The 21,800-nt window shown below is 36.3% G+C and overlaps 2 protein-coding genes across 2 annotated transcripts; both read right to left on the bottom strand.

Annotated features, from left to right (window-relative positions):
* Positions 1 to 6,443: 6,443 nt before the first annotated feature.
* Positions 6,444 to 13,348, bottom strand: LOC115983330. The gene is made up of 14 exons (XM_031105978.1): positions 13,025 to 13,348; positions 12,841 to 12,940; positions 12,633 to 12,755; positions 11,577 to 11,681; positions 10,682 to 10,765; positions 10,462 to 10,577; positions 10,130 to 10,231; positions 9,933 to 10,046; positions 9,775 to 9,831; positions 8,588 to 8,654; positions 8,395 to 8,448; positions 7,336 to 7,410; positions 7,029 to 7,064; positions 6,444 to 6,796 (listed from the first exon to the last, which is right to left on the bottom strand). The coding sequence occupies exons 1-14, from the start codon at positions 13,042 to 13,044 to the stop codon at positions 6,704 to 6,706; spliced, it is 1,146 nt and encodes a 381-aa protein (XP_030961838.1). The 5' UTR covers positions 13,045 to 13,348; the 3' UTR covers positions 6,444 to 6,703.
* Positions 13,349 to 15,858: 2,510 nt separating this feature from the next.
* Positions 15,859 to 21,319, bottom strand: LOC115953777. Its single transcript, XM_031071608.1, has 3 exons — positions 20,217 to 21,319; positions 17,826 to 18,496; positions 15,859 to 16,957 (listed from the first exon to the last, which is right to left on the bottom strand). The coding sequence occupies exons 1-3, from the start codon at positions 21,317 to 21,319 to the stop codon at positions 15,936 to 15,938; spliced, it is 2,796 nt and encodes a 931-aa protein (XP_030927468.1). The 3' UTR covers positions 15,859 to 15,935.
* Positions 21,320 to 21,800: the final 481 nt, after the last annotated feature.

The raw sequence follows: 21,800 nt of genomic DNA, 5'->3' as shown, positions 1-21,800 counted from the left end.
CAAGTTTCTTTGCCTAGGCACCAGCTCCTTAGTCTCCTCCTTCAGCTTCCTCCCGTAGCAAGTCATGTTTGAGACGAGGGTCGGGGAAGAAAAACTCTCTCCGCCGCAAAGGCGCCACGTTCTCCTCAAGCTCAGAAGAGTGATATTCGGGCAACGAAGGCATAGATTCAAAGAAATATTCCCTTATGACAGAGGGGTGAGGGTGTTTCCCACGCTTTTAGTCAAAATCCGAAGCAGGTTCTGGTCGTGCCAGATTTTTGGTATGTCCGAAGAAGGAATTTCCACCATCAGCACTGTCTACCTTGCAGCCGGCAAATTTCTGCGGGGGCTTCCCAACTTTCGGCTCCCTGCATCTTCTTTGTAGATGGTGTTAGCCTGAGGTCAGGTTCTTTTGCTGCCTGAGTTTCGGGCACGTGAAAGCGTTGAGGATGAAACGAGGTCTTGAGGCAGTAGCCAACCTCTCCTCTGTGCTACCTGCATCCTCCCCACTGCGGCGTGAGGCTCAAGTTGGGCTCCTTTGCTGCCGGAGCTATGGGCATGCGAAAGCATGGGGGAAGGGACAAGGCCTCGAAGCAGTAGCCCACGTCTCGTCTGTGCTACCTCCTCGGCCTTCTCTTGCCTCCTTGTAACTTTCCTTTCTATCATGTAGCAAGTTTTATCACAAGTTGATTTCAGCTTTTTGTTGTATGCTGTACTGTTTCTTTGTTTTAATAAGAAAGGAAATTTTGCCTACTTATTTTGAATACTACTCTTTTTGCAACATTATTTTGTGGAAGGGTGTGCTCTCTGTGTCTGTTTCTTCAATGATACTTAGAGCAGGAAGTTTTGAAACATAATCCAATCAGTTCTAATGTACCAACACTACCAAACCTTACGGCGATAACTCATAGCAGGTTCAACTCAGGAAACTAGCAAAAATAACAATTGAATATTCTGTGATAAGTATGAGAGTACCGTCCAAGGAGTTGACGGAGGGTAAAGAACTCAAATTGTTTCTCAGGTGACGTATTGCCCTAAGTCGCATCGATTCCCTTGGTGCTGCAGATCTAAGAGCAGACTTGCGAATCCCCGCAGTTTGGGAACTGTCCCAATGGCGAGTGGGGAGCTTTCCTCAGATGAATCCAAATTCTACGTAATGTAGTTTTTCCTTACGAGTAGTTGGTTTTCTCATAGGTTTGAGTCCGAAACTTGTGATGTTTATCTCTTGTACTTGGTTTCCCCACAGGCTTGAGTCCGTGGACCATGCAAGGCCTTGGTTCTGTCCAAAACTTTTCGTTTTCATCTCTTGTACTTGGTTTCCCCATAGGTTTGAGTCCGAGGACCATGCAAGACCTTGGTTCTGTCCAAAACTTACGAGATTTATATTTTTTTTTGTGTTTGGTTTCCCCATAGGCTTGAGTCCGTGGACCATGCAAGGCCTTGGTTCTGTCCAAAACTTTTGGTTTTCATCTCTTGTACTTGGTTTCCCCATAGGTTTGAGTCCGAGGACCATGCAAGACCTTGGTTCTGTCCAAAACTTACGAGATTTAGGTTTCCCCACAGGCTTGAGTCCGTGGACCATGCAAGGCCTTGGTTCTGTCCAAAACTTTTGGTTTTCATCTCTTGTACTTGGTTTCCCCATAGGTTTGAGTCCGAGGACCAGACCTTGGTTCTGTCCAAAACTTACGAGATTTTTTTGTGTTTGGTTTCCCCACAGGCTTGAGTCCGTGGACCATGCAAGGCCTTGGTTCTGTCCAAAACTTTTGATTTTCATCTCTTGTACTTGGTTTCCCCATAGGTTTGAGTCCGAGGACCATGCAAGACCTTGGTTCTGTCCAAAACTTACGAGATTTATTTTTGTGTTTGGTTTCCCCACAGGCTTGAGTCCGTGGACCATGCAAGGCCTTGGTTCTGTCCAAAACTTTTGATTTTCATCTCTTGTACTTGGTTTCCCCATAGGTTTGAGTCCGAGGACCATGCAAGACCTTGGTTCTGTCCAAAACTTACGAGATTTATTTTTGTGTGTTTGGTTTCCCCACAGGCTTGAGTCCGTGGACCATGCAAGGCCTTGGTTCTGTCCAAAACTTTTGATTTTCATCTCTTGTACTTGGTTTCCCCATAGGTTTGAGTCCGAGGACCATGCAAGACCTTGGTTCTGTCCAAAACTTACGAGATTTATTTTTTTTTGTGTTTGGTTTCCCCACAGGCTTGAGTCCGTGGACCATGCAAGGCCTTGGTTCTGTCCAAAACTTTTGATTTTCATCTCTTGTACTTGGTTTCCCCATAGGTTTGAGTCCGAGGACCATGCAAGACCTTGGTTCTGTCCAAAACTTACGAGATTTATTTTTTTTGTGTTTGGTTTCCCCACAGGCTTGAGTCCGTGGACCATGCAAGGCCTTGGTTCTGTCCAAAACTTTTGATTTTCATCTCTTGTACTTGGTTTCCCCATAGGTTTGAGTCCGAGGACCATGCAAGACCTTGGTTCTGTCCAAAACTTACGAGATTTATTTTTTTTGTGTTTGGTTTCCCCATAGGCTTGAGTCCGTGGACCATGCAAGGTCTTGGTTCTGTCCAAAACTTTTGATTTTCATCTCTTGTACTTGGTTTCCCCATAGGTTTGAGTCCGAGGACCATGCAAGACCTTGGTTCTGTCCAAAACTTACGAGATTTATTTTTGTGCGTTTGGTTTCCCCATAGGCTTGAGTCCGTGGACCATGCAAGGCCTTGGTTCTGTCCAAAACTTTTGATTTTCATCTCTTGTACTTGGTTTCCCCATAGGTTTGAGTCCGAGGACCATACAAGACCTTGGTTCTGTCCAAAACTTACGAGATTTATTTATTTATTTTTTTTTTGTGTTTGGTTTGTTTTTCGGATGTAAGCCCCTAGATCAGGGCGGGGAGAGCCGGCTTGAGGCCAAGAGCCCCTAGGGCTGCCTACGCCATGGGCGCTGCAAGGAGTAGCCCCTAGCAGAAGTTTATGTCGGAACAACAGCTGCACGTCAAAGGAGACGGAGGAAGCTCCGTGGATTTTTGCTTAGTAGAGAGTTGACTCCACCGCCACCTGCGCCAAGCGCGCATGCTTTCCCACAGACGGCGCCAATTGTAAGGACACGATTCCTGCGCGGCCCAGTGACATTTTCGGGTTCACGCGGGAGAGATCCCTCACAATACGATTTGTAGAGAGTGGGCTTGAAAAGCTTGGGCTTGGTCACGGGGGGATGGTCCGATCTGGATTTCAGAAAGATCCCTGTGGAAAATGGACTGGGCCTAAACGTTTAAAGCCCCGCCATACTGCCACCTCTGAGAATGGGATCCTCGGACTTGATCCGAGGACCCTTGTGGTCCTTTTCGGCTGTCCAACGGAGGACTTTCTCTGTTCTGTGCATGGATCGTTCCGGCGATCTTCCTCATGAAGTCTCCTTTTTTCCTTTCTTTTTTCTCCCTCTTGCTAGATTCACTTACTTCTTCTTTTATACTAGTGTGCGTTCGATGTCCTTCGTCCACGTGTAGGGTCAGTCTTTACAAATACTGACATTGGTCCCATCAGTCTAATCCCGGAATTGTTGGGGATGACTTGATAAAGCTGTAGAGTACGGTTCTGCCAGGCATTGGGCCTTATCCAGAAGGGTATTTAGGGTAATCGCCCCAAGGTATTTTGGATTTCCTTACGAATTTATCCCTTTATTCTGGGCGGATTATGGGCCTGCCGAGGACTAGACTGTCCTCGGCTGCCTCCCAAAAATTGGTCCGTGCTCGGCGTCATGGAGCTTGGGCCACAGTTCTCCTCGGATTGGGCCCTCGGACTTTCTAAGGGCAAATGGGCCTGGTCCACGAATTGCTGGGCCCCACAATACCCTAAGGGTATTTGTTAGTATTTCCCTTCTAAAATTTATACTTGAAATAATCAAATTGAAATATAGCAATCTTACCTAAGTTTTTTCAATTGAAACAATCAATTGTAACAAAAGACACAAGCAAATTTAATAACACGCAATTAAGAAATAAAAAAAAATGTACACTTAAGTTAATTGAAATAATTAAATATTTTTGAATTCACTCAAACGATACATTCATATCCTTAATTATTACAATCTTGACAATTTACATTTCCTCTCTTTTTCAACGAATTAATTTAATTGAAATAATGAATATTATACATTAGTCATGAAGATAATTTCTTATAAAATATTTCAAAACAAACTTATATAGCGGCATTACCTCCAAAAATTTCATTTTGATAGCAAGTGAATTAACCTTCAGTCAAAATGATAGGAAGGTTCTGGTTGAATTAAGGTAACACATATTGTCATGGTACATCACCTTAATTTTATGGAGTATATTAGTACCCAAAAAAAAAAAGTCTCTATGTTTTTTGTTTTACAGAAGGGTGTTCTAGTCCAATTGGGTACTCAAAATTTCAAAGCTAATTTTACTACCAGCACGTTTGCATCCATAGCTTTCAGGGAATATTAAATTAGACTTAGCACACAAGCCAGGAAGGTGAGGGGAGCATTTCTTTTATGAAGGAGGTATCTCCCAATTCAAGCAAAAAGCTTGCCACCCTCAAACTCAATTAGTGTTTGGTGAACAAACTTGTGTCTCACTCCTCTTAATTAAGAAAAAAGCCATTTTCTTGTCCTCTCTTTCTCTTTTTCTATTTTTCCCTCCTCTTTTAGAATCACCCACCAGTCATAATAATGGAGAAAACTCTTCTCACATTAAAATGTTATTTTTTTAATGGGACATTAAAATGCTCCTTGAAGCTTGCTCAAAGTCGGCACCAAATTTCATAAAGAAAACATGTTAATAAACACGAAATATGAAAAGCCATGGCTTTGTTCCATGTGTACAATATAATTGTTTGAAAACTACATTCTTTTATCCTTCTTAAAGAAAGCTTAAGTCAGTAGAGAAATGTTATATCCATATCATTTTCACAACACTTTTATAACAAATCTTATGCGATAGGTTGTTATTACTATTATTGGTAGACAAAAAAGTAATTTTAGTGGTGAGTTCAAATTAGAACCGTAACAACTTATTAAATAGAATTTGTTGTAAAAATATTGTGAATATAAGACTTTTCTTTATACCACATGGACAGTTTTTCAAATAAGTTTAGAGTTACATGGCAACTTACAAAAAATTATATGCGTGTATTTTTAATCACATGATTTATTTAATAATCATGTGACTTATTTAACAGATTTAATGAGTCATATGATTTAATACAGATAAATGGTTTTATGAATAGTTGTGTAATGAGTTGTAGAAATTTCGTCAATGGAGGAAAATTTGTCCAGAGCATATCCTCATGATAGCATAAGCTAGGCCAATGTGAGCAACAGTTATAAGGACAAACAGTAATCGACCACACATTGGACCATAGTAATGATACCAGAAATTCAAATTTTTTTAACTAACTTGGTAAATTAAACATGGAAGAGTTACTTCCATAGTGCAATCCAATCATTGGCAAGGGGAAACAAAAAGATATATTATCCAAAATTTGAAAGAAAGTTAATGTAATTTATCCAAAGAAAATGAAGAAGAAGAATACTTCTTCTCCATGGGTAATTCAAGTTTCTTTAAACTTGCCGTATTTGTATTTTGTTTTGCAGGGGTCGTTGTTGCTTTAGCCCGGGCTAATCGATCCCCCAATCGACATGCCAAATGGGTATGTTTCTTTCACCAATAATTTAGTGGTGAAAGCAAAAATGGAAAGGTTTTGTCTGTCCCTTTTTATTTAAAAAAGCTATATAACGCATGCACTCCGCTTTTCTAAATAATTATAGACCTTGACTACACATTTAAAAGTGCATTAGTGTCCAAACTCCAACCCCTTTGACAACGATTTCTTACCCGGCTAGAAGACCAGAAGTCTATTTTTTCTTTAAAAAATTTGATGCTCTTGTTAGTCATGAAAATGTTGAGTTTCTTACCAATGACAATTCAATTGGTGATTTGGTAATTAGTACCTTAACCCAAAAGCTAGAATAAGAAGCCTAGCCTAGAACTTGGGAAAAAAAAAAGGAGATCAAATATTTATAAAATTTTAATGGCTTATTTCAATGGATCATTCCTTTGTGACTTGTGTTGTGCAAGATAGAACCTTTTTAACTCTCTGCATTATGTGGTAGTTGAGATGATTGACGTTTCAAAACTATACCAACAATTCTGATGGTGGCTTCATACTTTAGTCCCCGCTACATCAGGGGCAAACCCATCAAAATCACATTGAGATTGCGGCATTATATATGTGTAGACCTTATTGTAAGATCTCTAATGGTTCCTAAATTTCGTACAAAATGTAAGTTTGATAAAATCTATAATAGAGGAACCCACCAGCACTGCCTAACAGCCTAACATACCACAAACTACTGAAAAAAGAAGGCAAAGCCATATTGGAAAAGATAAATCAGGGAGGAAGAATCCGAAGAAATAATCATATTTTGTGTTGATCCATATACGAAAAGAATGTAAATTTTTATTCTCTTATATAACTACGGCTGTCTATAAAATACAGAAGATCCCGGGCTTCAGAAAAATGAGCCTACCATCTTGAGCCAAAAAAAAAGAAAAAAAGAAAAAGAATAAAATCGCATGAACAGAAGAACTGAGCTCGTAAACAACACCCAAGGCAACTCAAAAAATAAAAAAGAGAAAAAAAAACATGTACAAAAGAAGAACAAAAAAAGAACATGGAAAGGCGGTGTTCGTCAAAGTTACTCCTTCCCATACTGAGCAAGATATGCCTTATCTGCATTGGTGAGCCGAGACTGGAACTGAGCCCACTCATTTTTACACCTAGCTCTCACCTGCAACAGGAAACCACCAGGCAAGAATAATTAAAACCTGGTTGACAAACTTTTATTATTGGTTTCTCAAAATAATAATTAAAAAAAAAGGAAAGAAAATCAAACTGGGTATTTAAAGGCAGTTTTAGCTGATAAAAACAAGAAGCTACAAGTAATGGACTAATGGGCTTTATATAAAGTACAATATTTAGTTCAAAACAATGCGGTACATAATAATGATAAATACACATACCCCTTCCCACGGAGCTTTCCCATCCTCGGACTGCCCCTGAAGTTAACAGATAATTTAAAGTATAAGAATATGATTTCATAAGCAAAATTTAAAGCTCCCTCATGAAAAATTTTCCTCAGTCTATTATATTTGGCACCAAAAACATCAAACTGTCTTCCATATTTGTGCACAAACTTAAAAGCACATGCGTGCACTCACCCTCATTCTGGCACAGAGATAGAGAGAAGGAGAGAGAGCTCCTAAGAAGCATCATGCACACAACTAAACACAAATGAAAAAAATTCTAGCGAACTTATTGATGACTAACCTGGCTCCCTAGAGAAGGTATTACTTGATGAACAATCCACTGTGAATCAACCACACCAATTTTTTCATGTGCAGGCTGCAAATACAAAACATAACCGATTAGGATGCACCAAGAAAAGGTGTACCTAATCTAACATAAGAAACTTCTATAAACCTACCTGACTGATTCCACATTGAACAAAAGACCACAATTTCATTTGAAAAATAGGAAGGACCCCTACTTTACATGATCCACATTTTCCTTTCGATTGGTCACTTTACAGAATCCATAGAAACTAGTCCAGTAGTCCTTACTGAATTATGTTTATAATGAAAAGACATAAAGTGCTAAGCACACATACTAACAGAAAGATTTTTAACGAGTCCCTAAATGATCTTTCCATTAGAGGATTTAACTGTGTGTCATCCCATTTGATAAAACAGGCCATGCTTGTACTTTGATTGTTTAATTGTTTATACTGAATGCCATTGGTTTGGCATGCATCTTCATATTACTTAATATCCACACAAATGCGAGCCAACATGATCATTGCACCTAAACCTCATTGTCTCATATTATGGTGAAATTTTGAAATCCCCCAAGAAATTTATATATAAAATATGCTTTGAAATGCCAATGAGCTCTAGCTCAAATGGTGCCTCCTTCCCTTGTAAGAGCAAAATGAAGGGTGAGGGCGTGTGCTCAAGACATATTGGGTGCACATGTAATTACCAATAAAGAAAAAAAAAATATTATGCTTTGAAATCCATAAAATTGCTTTTCAAGTGTTGATATAAGCATTTTCTTTTCCTTCGATCCTTTTTCTGATAGATATATGGGAGAAGGGCAACAAAAAGTGATGATCATTACAAATGAGGAGAATTTAAAATCTGGTTCTGCAGTACTGTTACCAACAACCCTTTTCTTGGCTACCTGGCTTTCCTTAAAAATATGCAGGATAAAAAGAAGTAGTTGAAAGATAACAGGCCATCAATATAGCATCTGAATGGGCAGCAAATCCTACAGGGCACCAAAACCAAAAAAAAAAAAAAAAAAAGGAAAGAAGGAAGAGCCACTGACCTCTACACATCTTCTGAGAGCAAAATCCAATCCCCATCCATGCACCAAATCATTCTACAAGCACAAATTAGAGTGTTTCATTAAGGTAGATGAAACATTTGAAAGCACTCAGAAGAGAATATTATGTATGTAGTTGTTTAAGCACCCCCCCCAAAAAAAAACTTAGCTACATAATTCTAGATACACAACATGCCTGAATCAAATGCCACACACATCGCCAAGCTTCTCGAGAAAATACTGGGGCCATAATTTCCACAAACCTGAAAGAATACAAGAAATAATAATCACAGAATTTAAAAAAAAAAAGAAAAGAAAACAGATCTCCTTAGATTGTGTTTACTAAGACCTTTGCAAAAAAAAAAAAAATGGCACAATGAATTGACATAACGAATTCTAGCAAAATATATTCTTCTTAAGACAACATTTGGGTGAAGGGAAAGAAGAAGAAGAGGAGGAGGAAGTTCTAATGTGGAAGTAAGAAGAATATATTTTGAGGATTCTCTTCTCTATTTATTCTCTTCTCTATTTTCCTTCCATTCTTCTCTATTTTGATATTTGGGATTCTAATGTGGAAGTAAGAATGGAAGGAAAAAAAATAGAGAAGAGAAGAACAAAAAAAGAGATAGATAAATAGCCGTTGTAATGCCTCATGCAGACTGTATATGCATCTGATTGATTTATAACAAGAACAAGAACAAGAATTAGAATGCAAAATCCTTAGTTTTGAGGATTCTCAATTTAGCTTAAAAGAATAAGAAAGAAAATAATTTTCAGAATCTACTACAAAGTAGAGTTAAGAAACAAGACAAAAAAAGAAAAAAAGAAAAAGTAAAATGCATTCTCATGCCTAACACCTGAAAAATGCACTCTCAGTAGTGACACTGAACAAGGGCTTAGACAGTGGTAATAACTATTTCAGACATCTTGATCAAACATCATCTATCATGAATCCCAAACAGAAAGATGATCCTCCATGCTAATGGCATCTTATCCAAGCATGATAGTTAATCTTGCATTATTATAAACCAAAATATTCAAAAGTTTCAAGCAAAGCTTCTGAAAACTTTGGAAAGATAGAGTGCTCATATGTGATACTTAACTAATCAAAATATCTTAATTAAAATATAAAATTATTTATATAAAACAGTCAAATTACACATAGATTGCTCAAAATTTTCTTTTGGTAAGCGTAAATTTGTCCAAGATGACAGCCAAAGTGCCAGGTAATAAATAGCATTCATAATTACAACCAATTCTACAAGCATTTGATACAAAGACTAGAAAATATTACTTTGTATTGTGTTTATGGACATACTCAGAGAGAGAGAGAGAGAGAGAGAGAGAGAGAGAGAGAGAGAGAGAGAGAGAGAGAGAGCATACGCAGCACAAGGAGGCAAATGTGGGTCATTACACCAGCCTGGCTTCTCCTCTGTATCCCTATTCATTAATGCAGACAAGAAGAACTTTTAACTTCAATTTCCAATGCATAACAGCAATACCATTATAATAATGTCACTAGGGCGAGGGAGAGAGCTTACATGTGAACTTCTCTGTCACCTCTTCTCTTTGTCATTTCCCATGTTAGTCCATTATTGGGCTCAAGACCAGGTTGAGAGATTTCCAAACCATGTTTCTTAACCAACTCAATGTACCTAGTAGTAGCATGGAGGAAAACATAAATAAACATATAACATGTGGATTTGAGCAAGAAAAAAACTGATAAATAAGAACTTACTTATCTCCATTGAAGTGTTCGACTCCAAGATCTTCATCCCATATAAAGATATATTCAAAAGCTGACACAACATTAGGATGCAAAAACCTTTTTGCATACCACCTGCAAAACATAAAAGAGTAAGATTATGAGAACAAACTATAGATTCAAACACCTGCACGGGCATAAGTCTCAGCTAATTATAAACTCTTCAAAAAAATGCAGATAAATAGAACTCTAATTTGATGTTCAAGAGCTTGCTAGTCAAAGCTTACTACAGGGTGTAAGGATTTATGAAGCTCTTATTCAATGTAGATAAAAAGGTAGGAACTGAAAAAGTGACAAAAACTTACCATTTTGTTTGTTTCCTTACGCTTATGTGGATTGCACGTTTGGACCACTCAAATTGATCCCATTCACTTGTGTGACCATCATAATGAAAAAGCATAATCATGAAATCCTCAGAAAACTACAAGAAAGTAAAAAAAAAAAAAAAAAAAACCCCTCAGCAGTCAGAATCCTGAATATCAAAATAATCAAGTAAAAAAAAAAAGGGAAGGCTGCTTTTTTGACCTTTTTGATGGCTGCATTAATATTATTTCTCTGATCAATACCAACAGTGAAAGTTACCAAGTATTTTGGCTTTTTCTGCAGATCCTGCAGATTTCATAATTTATGAAATTCCCATAAATTAGGCAGTTGGTTCACATCACAGTCAATAAAAGCTCAAATGTGAAAATTTATGGCACTATGGGCTTCCTGCTCAAAAATATATACACACATGCAATTTTTGACAAGAAAGGTCCTTATCCCCCTTCCTCCCCCAAAACCTTCTTTTCCTATCTCTCTCCTTCAAAAGCACAACCTACCATCTAAATCCAATTCAGCATGCATGTGCAAAGGGCAATGCTATGACCTATTTAAAAGAGGAAATGTTTAAAAAACCAAAACAACTGACTTTATGGCGTGGACAAAAATATATTATTCTCTTTTATTTTGCATTGAATGTAATATATTACAAGTTAATTCTTTCCTTGTTAAGTTAGAAATTTATTTCATTTCCATCTAGGATGTAATTTGGGAGTCTAATTTAAGGCCTGATTTCTATCATGCTTGGTGCCGATGCCTAGGTTTTATATATTTTCTATTTTATCTACTTGATGCTGACTTCAAACAAGCCCTAGGTGCTAATTCCTAGGTCCAATACCTTTATCTTGTTCTTGTTTTGTAATCCAAATAAAACCACCCTCCTAGAGTCTATTTGTCCTGCATCACTTCACCAACACTAAGATTGGATCTTACAACCATTAACATCTAACAGTATATTACAAAATGTTTTGGGCCACAATTGTACATACCTAGGTGACAAACCTATAATGCTGCTATTACCTACTCTTAGAATATCATCATTCCATTTGGGCTTCTATAAATGATTACTTATTATTCTTACAGTCATTGAACATTATACCTCATTGGGATCACCCCATAATCTGCGTAGATAGAGATCAGATTCTGGTACGACAATTCCTGGAGGTAATGACTCCGCACCACGAGGATTTGTTGGAACATGTATCTGAGAGCAAACAAACAAACCACAAGCAAATTATCAGTTTAAATGAAAACAAGGCCATATAGATTTACTTTTGATTAGCCTAGCAAACCCAGCAACTGTGAAGGAATACATAGAAGTCAAGCCAATCTTGAACATGGGATTTATGCCCTTTTTTTATATATATTTAATTTACTTATATTGGTTGAATAAATCCAAACAAAAATCGAAATTGTATCTTACACTTAGTAATTACTCTTTCATTCTTCTAATTTAAGAGGAAGTTTTGGTACTTAATGCAACAAGAACAACCAGACCAATCAGGAAATTACTGCTAGCCCAAAATACTATGATGATCTCACTATTCCTCGTTAATGTTTCTTCATTAAAGAGATGTCCATTTCAAAACTTTCATACCATCAGTACTCACCAACAAGAATTTTACGTTTAACTATCACCTAAACAATTTTAATGATCACGAAAGATCCTAAAAACCAGACAATTATCAGTTTTCCACGAAACACGCAACTAAGTTGATCCTTCAACTAGGGTACTAATTAACAAACATTACATCTCCAGACAATTATCATTTTTTTTTTTTTTTTTTGCTTTCATCATATTACTTTCAGTGAATTTCTGTTACAACTAAAATCAAGGAAATCAAGAATCATAAAATTCTGCTCCCAACATCAGCATTTTCATTTCTACATTCACTGTAAACTACAAAGTATCGCTAAGCGACATCAAAGTCAGAGTAGTTTGTCAGTAAACTATTACTTGAACAACATATTCCTTAAATGAGAGACAAAAAGCTCATCCTCAATTGGTGGCAATACAATACATGCTGTAAAATACTCGACGAACCGCATTGAAAACAATATCAAACAACAAGAGGCAAACAAAAACCAACAATTTTGGAACCAAAATCCATACATTGAAAAAGCCGAAACCGCATATAAAAAAAAAAAAAATCACCTTAGGAACCGTGGTGGATCCGACATTTTCAAGCGATTCGGTTTTAGGGGATGTGGATGTGGATCCATGAATGTCAGTGATGGCTACATCAAGCGATGTTATAATGTTTGAAGGTATATTAATCTGCGAAAAATTCAAAATTCAAAATTTAAAATATATATATTAATGCAATTCAATAATAAGAAAGGAAAGAAATTGATTCACATACCTTGTTCAATGAAGCAGAAGGAATCGATATGCCTATAAAAAAACCAATGACGATTCCAATAATCGTCGTGACTATTTGCCTAGCTCTATCGTTTGGTTTCCTAAACAAAACAACGAAAACACTATTTTTTAATCCAAAATTCAAATCAAAATAGGAATTGAAGACGAAGAATAGGAGATCATACCTACGGTGTAAGTTGCCCATTGAATATATATGTACTATGGAAACTGTTTTTGAAAACTCAATAGGGACTTAGATCACATTCCAAATTTCGAATTGTGAAGAGCTGAAGCAAAATAATTACATTCTTTTCTTGGTTCGCAATTTATAACAGAATGGGCGAACAGAAAAACGGAATGGGACCTGAGTGACAGTTTCGAATGTGGGATTTTTGGGAATTTGGAATTAATGCTGCACTACAATCACTCCCCCATTTCTAACCTACTCTCATTTTTATTGCACTGTTTCTCTGTCAGTTATATTGACTTGTAAAACCTGCAAATTTATAAATAATTAAATAAATAAAAGACTATTAGGATTTATTAGGAACAGAGAAAAAAAGAGGGATTTTGGTTTTGAAGCAAGAGAGACAGTGTGTTTTTTTTTTTTTTAATATTAATTTTATTATTTAATTTGATAGAGATGATGTACAACATCTAATACACATGATACCGAATACTGTTGGTATATGCATTTAAAAAAATTGAAAATATATATTTGAAAATATATGTGAAAATATGTGTAGGTAAAAAAGTGTGTAGAAATACGTATACTATTGTTTAAAAACTGAAAATATGTGTTTGATTGGATGTACCAAACAAACAAGGCCTGAGTTATCGGTTGTTTGTTTTATTTCTATTGTGGGTAGAGAGAAACTGATCAAGGGGCTTTTATTGTTACCGAATTGCCCGGACTATTGGTTTGAATTTGCTCGGATGACAAAGTTGACAAGGCCTTTGCTCTTGCTCTTGTCACGCTTTTGACTTTGGGCTGCTACGTACCCAAGTCCAAACAAGAGACTTTGGGTAATTAATCCAACCCACTCCTTTTAATAGTATTACCCTAAGGCATATGTTCATTTTAATAATACTAATTCTAGTATCACATAAAAAAATTATAATTTTTATTATAATTATTTTACGTGGTAGATTGTAATTGATTGTATGTCAGATTCAGATGGACCTATAACTATTTTATTGCCATTGACAACTTGGCACATGAATAGTTGTAGCAAGAGTTGTGGTTATTATGTGGTCTTAGAATTTTTGTTTTAATTAAAAAGTATTTTTTTTCCAATAGCTTATGTATGTATAATAGTTGTTTATAAAATATTTTATAAAAATTATTACTAATTACATTTTATAATATTTTAAGAATTAATTTCAATTGTATTCGAAGCACATTTCAAAAAAAAAAAAAAAATTTATTAGTTGAATTTGTTCTTAAATATATTTTCTCCTTTTGGTTTGATTTTGTTTTCGTTGTTGTCAAAGTTATATATAGATAGACACTTGGTATCAAGTAATAGGACATTTTTTTTTTTTTGATAGGACAATTGGAATGACACTTGGTACAAAATTGAATGCATATATTATATAAGATATTAAAATTTTGGCCTGAGAAATATCACCCATATACTCCATTAAATGTGAAAATGGAGTGCAAAGACACCATTGTGAGAGTGTGGCTTGGTGGCAAGAGTAGTCGTATCGCTTCGCATGATACTTGATGGAAGTAGGGTGGTTTGAGTAGTGGGGTTTCAACAAATGTGTTGTGCCCATGATGATAGCCTAGATGGTATACGTGATATTACAAAACTAAACGAATGTATTGTGCCTACGATGATAGCTCAATCAAGGCCTTGGTGGTACAAGTTAGATGTGACAATCACATATTATATTAATAAATTTGGTCAAATTATTACTGAAACGAAATGGTACATGAGATATTACACATTTGACAAAATACTAATTGAATTGATGCGACAATTACATATTATATTAATCAATTTGGTTAAACCATTAAGGAATCGAAAAGCCCTAATTTAATGTAATAAATATATAACTAAAGTACATATTTTTGACTCTATAAAGTTTGGAGTTGTTTTTATTTTGTCCATTTATGCTTCAAAATTATTATTTTGATCCTTCATGTTCGATTCCTTCGAACATTTTTATAGTGGCCCTTCATGTTCCCTCAACAAAACAGAGCACCCAGGTTTGTTTTTAGTACTTGGGTTACTACTAAGTGCCTAAGCTTATCGCTGGTACTTGGGTGACCACTATGTGTGCCTAATCTTACTGTTGAGTGCTTGGATATTTGGATGCATTGTCAAGTGTCTGAGGTTGCCACTAAGAGCTTGAGTTTCACCGCTGTGTGTCAAGAGTTACGCTTAAACCCTTAGGTTTTACTATTGAATGATTTTATTGTTTATATTTTTTATAATTTGATAGTTGGGAGAGGAAAAATTTAGTTTCTAAAATATCTTCGTTGAGAATTCCAAAAAATATCAAGACTCTAGGAGAATACTATTAAATACCCCGTACAATATTTTCAAGACTTCTACAAAATGCCTTGCTTAATGTTAAACATCATGTAGTGAGCGGTTGAACGTCATAACACACCCACACTAATAAAATTAAGAACTCTTTTACATATCTCATATCTTTAAGCATTATGTTTATTTAATATGAACTTGGATTCAAGTTAACATACATTAATTTCCTCTTGAAAAGATTGAATTCCTTGATACTTGCAGCATTTTGCGAATTACTTCTAGTGGTGGCATATCAAAAAACAGAACTGATTCGTGTGATATTGACAAATAGAGAAGAATTTAATTACAAACGTTGATTTCATTTAGGAAAGGAACAAAGACACACAAACACAGAGACACAAAGAGTTGTATAAGGAGCTTTTTACTAAGAGATTGAGCAAGCCACTTTTGGCTGCATTACAAAGAGTAAAATAATTTGGATTCCTCACCAATCAGTATCCCCTCCCCCCTTGAAGTTTAAGAAAAATATATTCCCAGAATTATTTCTTATAAGAGAACAAAGAAAGAATAAATTGATAACAAAGAAATTAAAAAAAAATCAGAATTTTGCACAGCGCATTGGCAGACCTGTTATGTGATCAACAGCTACTATCTCTGAGACATTGTTACATCTAAGTACATCTTGGCCCAACTTGGCCCCAGCTGCCTTGAGTCCCTTTAGAGAAACTGGCTGGTTGAAGAGGTTCAATGATGGCAACCTTGAAGCTGGAGGCAATTTGCCACCTGGTAACAATGTCCGAAAATCGTCCTTTAACAATGGAACCTCAAAGTCTGTCTTGTCATGCTTAACAACGTTGTCTTTTGCTCTAATATGAGCCCCTGGTTCCATATGGTTAGTTGAGAAGCTTGATTGCTTTGGAAAGTTTGGATAAAGGCTTACATAGCCTCTAAGGTACATCATGTCAATGAGAAACTTTTTCCATGAAGCTTGCCACCCATTTGTTCTAGACTTTGGAATTTGAACTGGGTTTGACTTTGCATCCTCAGTGAACCTCATGTTCATGTACACATAGAACTCTCTCCAAAGCTTGGGAAAGAAAACTGCACCCCAACTACAAGGTAACTGGTGGAGATAAGGTGTGTTTGGATGTACGTGCTTGAAAAACTCTGTTGGATTCCATTTAGGCCTTTCTTTCACTACCTCAACAAGCCTAGGCGTGTAAAGGGAGAGAGAGGTGAGCTCTGGAAGAGACACTTGAGGGTCATAGTGGTATGCTAAGAGGGCATATTTGATCCATAGATAGTAGTAAGGGGAGACTTCGATATCGTCTTCAAGTAGGAGGCCAAAATCATCATCTGATGATGGGTACCAACTCTCACTGACTGCTCGAATGAGTCCTCCTTGAATGATTCTTCTTCTGAGGGTTTTGGGGCCATGAGGCCACTCGAATGAGTTTACAAGTTTAATTGTTGCCTCATCCACTTTACTGTCCATGTTGAAGCTGATAGGGATCTCATCCCCAAGATAGTAGGCATTGCTGAGAGATTTGAGAAGCCTTGTTAATGAACGAACACGGTTTTGGGTGATAATGTTAACAGAAACCCGCATCTTGTTCCAATCTGCATTTCACCAATTGATTGCTTAGATGATTGACTAACAGAAAAACAGAATCAATAGAGTTATATACATTTTTATTTTTATTTTTATTTTTTTTTATGATTGGTGAAACATAAATTTGTAAAACTTACGTAAAATTCATAATAATTCTAACTTAGATAATACTAAATTGGACACTAGTGCCTCGCCAGGTTTGACAACCGTATCAACACTTGTACATGTGTAACATAGAAATTGAATATTCTAGTTGGAATTTGGCCAAACTTGGCCAATTGGGTTGCACATTAATGGACATGACCCAAACAGCTAAGTTTTTTTTTTGAGAAACAAACACACACACACACAAAGGAGAGGAAAATGGGATCTAACACAAAGGCACACTACAACTCCACTAAAAAACAACTTAGTTGGTCCTGTTTGATATGATTAATTCTTCATGTAATTAATATACACGTTATATACCTATCCAAAAAAAAAAAAAAAAACACGTTATGTGAGGATGAAAGCAAAAAGACGACTCTCCTTTTCTTAACTCTAGTAGCAAGCACAACCATGACTAATAACTATTTTGGTTATGAAGATATAGTTTACAATGTGAAAGTTGGTCCTAGAGATACGTGCGTCTTCTTTCAATTCTAACAAGGGAAAGTTTCATGCTTTGTTATCATATAGGTAGAGGGAATCCATGTTTAAGAACTTGATAAATTCCTTTACTCTCAAAAGTTCACCAAATTAGAGGACTCAAGTACTATAAAGATCAACTTGTATTCATGCTTTTGAGGGCTAAGTTTAGACTATTTTATGTTTATTCTGGGGTTCAGTTACCACAATTGAAAATAGCAATGAAGAACAGAAAGCTAGCATTCTTACTTGGCAATGCAGTTGATCGTAGATCAGCCATCCAAAGAACCTTTGATATGGAGGGTCTTGGTAAAAGAACCAGTGTTGTGCCATTGGAATTTGTTTCTGTTGCCATCTTTAAAGCCTTCCTCACATGAGGATCAATGTCAGCCACTGTGATCACCACGCTGGGATTGTGAATTTTGATCAAACCTTTCATGCTGGAGTACAATGCTTGTACCACTGGCACCTCCGAATTCGATATTCCTGATAGAGATCCTATTGCCAGATCAAATATCTTAAACCTTCTCTCTTTGCATACTAACTTAGGCCACTTGAGAGCAGTTGTAGCATCCTCACAAGGGCAGAAATCGCCTCCAGAGACAGCAATGTAGGCCTTTTTGCCAACAGTGGACCTGAACTTTTCAAGAAGGGGCGCGAGCACTTTAACCTCATCAACTGAGTGGGCATAGAAAAGTGCATCGATTTTTTGAGGATGCATTGCAGCCCATTGAGTGATATAACCAGTAGAGAGTGCTTTCCACCATTGATCATCCCGAACTTGAACAATGTCTTTGAAGATTACAGTGGTTTCAGACACATAGGCAAGTCTATGTTCACTATCACCCCATGTTTCCTTGTCCTTTGGGTCAACTGGAAGAACAAACGAACCAGCGTTTCTGTACTTCTGAAGTTGATAACTGCATGTTTTTGTGGGAAATTTTGAATTTTAGAAGCTCATTCACATAATAGAAACACCAGTAGAACATGTGAATGGTCCTAAATGCTGTCACAATATTTTGAAAGCCATGGAAATATGACAATTTTCAAGATGACAACATGGACAAGGTACAATATAGTGTAGCACTATGGACAATTTTCATGATTTTCAAGAGTAGTATTCAAAGGGACGTGCATTACATGAATAATGACTCAAAATTTGACAGCCATATATAAATTTCATTCTATTGTTTTCTTCTACTGAATTATGTTCAAGCTTTAGTATAACTATGTAGATTAACTATGTTTTATACTGTTATAATATCAGGTTAAAACAAGATAGGCCTCACCTCTAAATTCAATGGTAACAACCTTTATTAGTGTACATTGCACTATATCAGTACATGGTGCACTCTGGTATACAGGTATAGCCCTGGACTTCATACCAGTACCAAACCAACTTTAATAATATTGAGCTAGTGCTTCAGAGAATCTCAAAAAGGAAACTGAGATTTCTAATAAAGTTTTTGCTTCATCCAGCAAATTGAGCATTTCGTGTCTCATCTAGACCCTAATTTTTTTTAAATTAAGAAAAAAAATCTAGATGAGACAAATTAGTAGATAGATAAATATTAGCAAAGGTGGCAGGGTAAAGATTCTAGAGAATACTCATCTTAAAAATGGACTATATTTTCTGAGTTTCTTTTTCTATTCCTGTACTATAATAATGTTAAAACAGAGAAGTTGACCATGTTATTAATGAAAGAAGGTATAGGTACGAAGATTCCTATCTATAATACAATACTAAGTGCATAAAATAAAAATTGGACTACTTCCAATAATAGTACTTCAAAATTTCAAATGCTTCCTGAGTCGATTGTCAACTTTATATACCTAAATCAAGTTAGTGGCCTGTGGCCTAGTCAAGATCATATAAAAGAGTATAATCGATCTAACGTGATAAATGGCCTTGTATATTATTAATCCCTAGACATGATAATCAACTAGTTGAGCCTTGAGACTCACAAAATTGGTTTGATGGTCCCAATTATTTCTTCAGATGATGACTAATATGTACATATATTATTGCACAGGTGAGCAGCCCAATATAAATTCTAATCTGTTATGACCTTATTGATATTAGAGAAATGAGATCAGAAACAGTATTCCTTTATAAATACTTAAACTACTAAGTTTGGTAAATCCATTAACAATCCATTGGTAGAGACTTACAGTCTATTGACTCTTCCTAGAATATTTACCAAAAAAAAAAAAAAAAACTCTTCCTAGCTAGCACTAATCATGTCATATTTCCACTAGTGATGATTTGGTTTCAAAAACTTATTTATAAATATAGGTTAAATTATTAATTTGATCTTTTATATTTAATTATTGGATAAAGTTCAATTTAGTCCCTTAATTAATAATTATTTCAATTTCATTCCTTAACTTTTAAACACATTTATAACTATTTTTATTAAGGCAACTTTCAAATGATTCCGCCAACATTTTAATCAAAAGGAAACTCAAGGATAAAATTATCTTGATCTTGAAAATTTAGAGAATGATATTGACATAAACAGTAGTTGAGGATACCAATTAGTAATATAACCTAAATTTATATAATATAAACTTGCACTTTCTATTCAAATGTGAAAAAAAACCAAACATATTGAAAGATTTCAATGATCATATACATACCTAAGGTGCAGATCTTCGCCAGTTGCAAAGGTGAAGGGTGTCTCGATGAAAAGTGTCTTGACAAGCTCTGCAGACAAGAACCAAGAGCTGGAAAGAAAATCCACCTGCACAATTTTATCAATTGTGATATCATAAGCAGGGTCAGGCAAATAAAGTCCTGCCTCCTTAGACCTAAATTTTCGATAGCTTGGAAACGTAAAATCCTTCTGCCTAAATGGCAAAATCCGTCCTATACTGCCCAAAACCGCATTCTTATACTTGTCAGTCCCAGCTACATGTGACAAAATCTGTAACATTTTCCTACCAGGAATCATGTCATCATCAAGGATATATACAAGATCTGCTTCCGTTTGTAAAGCCATTTGGAACCTCCCATAGTACTTGAAATCATAGCTTGAACTTATGAAGCTTATTCTTGAATCATTATAGCTATCTACAATTCTTTTCAAAGAGAGCTCATTTGGGCTCCCAAATGAAAGTACCCAAACGTGGTGGAAAGGAAGGGTCTGTTCAAGCAATGAATCAAGCTGGGCACAGAGAGTTTTCCTTTTGAAATGGTTTAATATCACTGTGACTTTTGGCTTGTTTGGACCTCGCAAGTCCCACTTGGACTTCATTGCCAATAGCTGAGCCAGAGTTTCAGTACCAAAGTTTTTGCTTTGGAAGTCCAATACCTCATTGTAAAGCTCTGTTTTAAACTTGATCATCTGGGCGTCATTAGACTTCTTCTGCATGAAATCTATTTTCTCATGCTCACATACTAAAGATGGAGTAATTGGCTGGATTTCGGATCCAATGAGAGAAGAGGGTTCCTGGTAGTGCCTAAGAACATGGGGTGTGATTATGAATTGCTTCCATTGTTGAGCGATTCGTGTAGCCCACGTAAAGTCTGGTTTGGTCCGCAAATCTATTGTAGGACTCATGTAATACAATAGGAATGTTGCATACACTGCAAAGGCAAATTGGAGGCAAGTAAGCGCTGTGACAAGTCGAGCTGATGTGCTCTTTTGAGCTTTCAACTTGGTCTTTCCACCAACGTAATCACTAAGCATTCCTTCCAAGTAATCCCCACTTCTCGACGACTGACTTCGAAAGAAACCCATAATTAAACAAGATTAGAGAGATTGGCAGACCTACAAATGCAAAGCAAATATATCTCAGTCAGAAACAGCCAAACACAGAACACAGAACCTGAACTGAAACATAAAAATTTGTGTAGCAGTTGAAGCTGACACTGACCAAAAACCGACAACCCCGATCAGCAAAAGCAGTCATACATGGTTGTGAAGAGAGAAATCTATATATATATATATATATATATATCAATCAAATTATGACTGATATCTCCAAGAGTTTGACTCCACCTTATGAAATTGGAAGAGAAGAGACCAAATGGGGTTGTGAATAAGAAGTTGGTAGTGGCATTAGTGAGTTTTTGAAGAGCAATGGATCCAATGGCTTTATATGCATAAAGTTGAAAAGTTTAACAAAAAGGTCTAGGGGAAGCATGGCACCCCATGAGAAGTGGCATCGAAGGTCACATGGGCTAAACGCTTATAATAAAGAGTTGTGAGTTTTAATATT

The sequence above is a fragment of the Quercus lobata genome, chromosome 1 (genome assembly GCF_001633185.2).
Source record: "Quercus lobata isolate SW786 chromosome 1, ValleyOak3.0 Primary Assembly, whole genome shotgun sequence".
Lineage (NCBI taxonomy): Eukaryota > Viridiplantae > Streptophyta > Magnoliopsida > Fagales > Fagaceae > Quercus > Quercus lobata.
The sequence above is the reverse complement of the archived record's forward strand: the minus strand, read 5'-3'. Positions and strand labels throughout refer to the sequence as shown.

Bases quoted from the DNA above. Each gene is read 5' to 3' on its own strand.
- LOC115983330 (XM_031105978.1), bottom strand. From the start codon at position 13,044: ATGGGCAACTTACACCGTAG. The intron at 8,449-8,587 runs GCATGTTGTGTA...TTGTGCTTGTAG, and splicing joins GTGTGTGGCATTTGATTCAG to AATGATTTGGTGCATGGATG. The intron at 6,797-7,028 runs GTATGTGTATTT...TTCCTGTTGCAG, and splicing joins GGAAAGCTCCGTGGGAAGGG to GTGAGAGCTAGGTGTAAAAA.
- LOC115953777 (XM_031071608.1), bottom strand. From the start codon at position 21,319: ATGGGTTTCTTTCGAAGTCAGTCGTCGAGAAGTGGGGATTACTTGGAA. The intron at 18,497-20,216 runs GTATGTATATGA...AAAAACATGCAG, and splicing joins GGCGAAGATCTGCACCTTAG to TTATCAACTTCAGAAGTACA. The intron at 16,958-17,825 runs GTAAGAATGCTA...GGTGAAATGCAG, and splicing joins ACGATCAACTGCATTGCCAA to ATTGGAACAAGATGCGGGTT.